We start from the raw sequence: 1,148 nt of genomic DNA, 5'->3' as shown, positions 1-1,148 counted from the left end.
GAAGCCTGATGCGCCAGAATATCCGAAACATCCTTTCGTGCTGAAGGTTCGTGTCATCGAACTCAGTTCGAGAATTCCTGCGGTGATGCTAACGATAACCCTCTGACGTTGTTGCTTGAACAGGACGGCAAGGGAGAAGTTGTTCATATCTGCAAGGTATGCTTGCAGCGGGTGCTGCAGCAGCGCGTGCAGAATCCCCCAGTCGTGAAGAAGGGCGACCCAGATAATTATTGCGGACTGTGTGCCCAGTCGGCGGAAAACTTGCCAGTCAAGTCCATCAAGGCGTGCACACACGAAATCTGCACGCGGGTGTATTGTTTGCCCTGTATCGACAAACTGATTGGCAGAGCGCAGTCTCACAAGGTGTGGCGGACCAACAACTGGTTGTGTCCGAACTGCTCAACAGATAATGATGATGCTTCTCCTAGAGAGGAAGCGAGGGGGGCTGAAGCCGTTTCAGCTACAGCGTCCAAGCAGAAGAAGCGAAGGCGACGCAATGAGATTGATGATAGCACAACCGCAGACGAAGATGAACCAGAACTTGGGAAGCCAATCGGTTCGCCATCCGACATGCAGCCTATTGACTATGCGGTGACATATTTCAAGTTCTTGCTGGAACGTGAGATAACAGTCGAGTTCGCGGAATCGGAAGATGTATGCTTCTGCTGCAAGGATTGGTGGCAAAAGGTATAATGTAGTACATCATCGCTGTCTCTGAGGGTGTCTAGGGGTACTCTAGACGCTCTTATATGCGAAGGAAGAGCGGACAATGAGCGGACGAGTCGTCGCTCTAATCTAACATGCGTGATTTTCAAATTCAAGCCGAAAAATGGCTGGAAATGCATTGATTGATTTAAAATGATCCTAGAATCGCTCGAGTTTTCATAGGCATGAAATGAAACTCATCATACTACATCAGCCAAATATGTTTTGGTGGGTAGTAAAAGTGGCTCGTCGAAGTCCTGTTCCAGCCATCCAAAACACAATCGCAAACTGTCCAATCGGATTTCCTCCGAGTCGATTGTCTTGAAGTTGAACATTCCAGCGCTGGTTGTGCCACTGCCCAAACACGATATCAATGGCCTCGCCTTGAGTTAGTTGATGGAATGCCAACGAAAAACGCGAATTTTGGGGAACTTGACTGTTGG

General features: G+C 48.8%; 1 protein-coding gene across 1 annotated transcript; it reads left to right on the top strand.

Moving 5' to 3' along the window:
• Window positions 1-123: 123 nt before the first annotated feature.
• Window positions 124-894, top strand: PITG_22203 (uncharacterized protein; the record flags this gene model as incomplete). Its single annotated transcript, XM_002909888.1, has 2 exons — window positions 124-654; window positions 889-894. Coding segments are annotated over 2 exons (537 nt in total), but the record flags the coding sequence as incomplete, so codon positions are not given.
• Window positions 895-1,148: the final 254 nt, after the last annotated feature.

Source organism: Phytophthora infestans, genomic scaffold (genome assembly GCF_000142945.1).
Source record: "Phytophthora infestans T30-4 supercont1.1674 genomic scaffold, whole genome shotgun sequence".
Lineage (NCBI taxonomy): Eukaryota > Oomycota > Peronosporomycetes > Peronosporales > Peronosporaceae > Phytophthora > Phytophthora infestans.
This window is presented reverse-complemented; position numbering and strand designations above follow the sequence as displayed.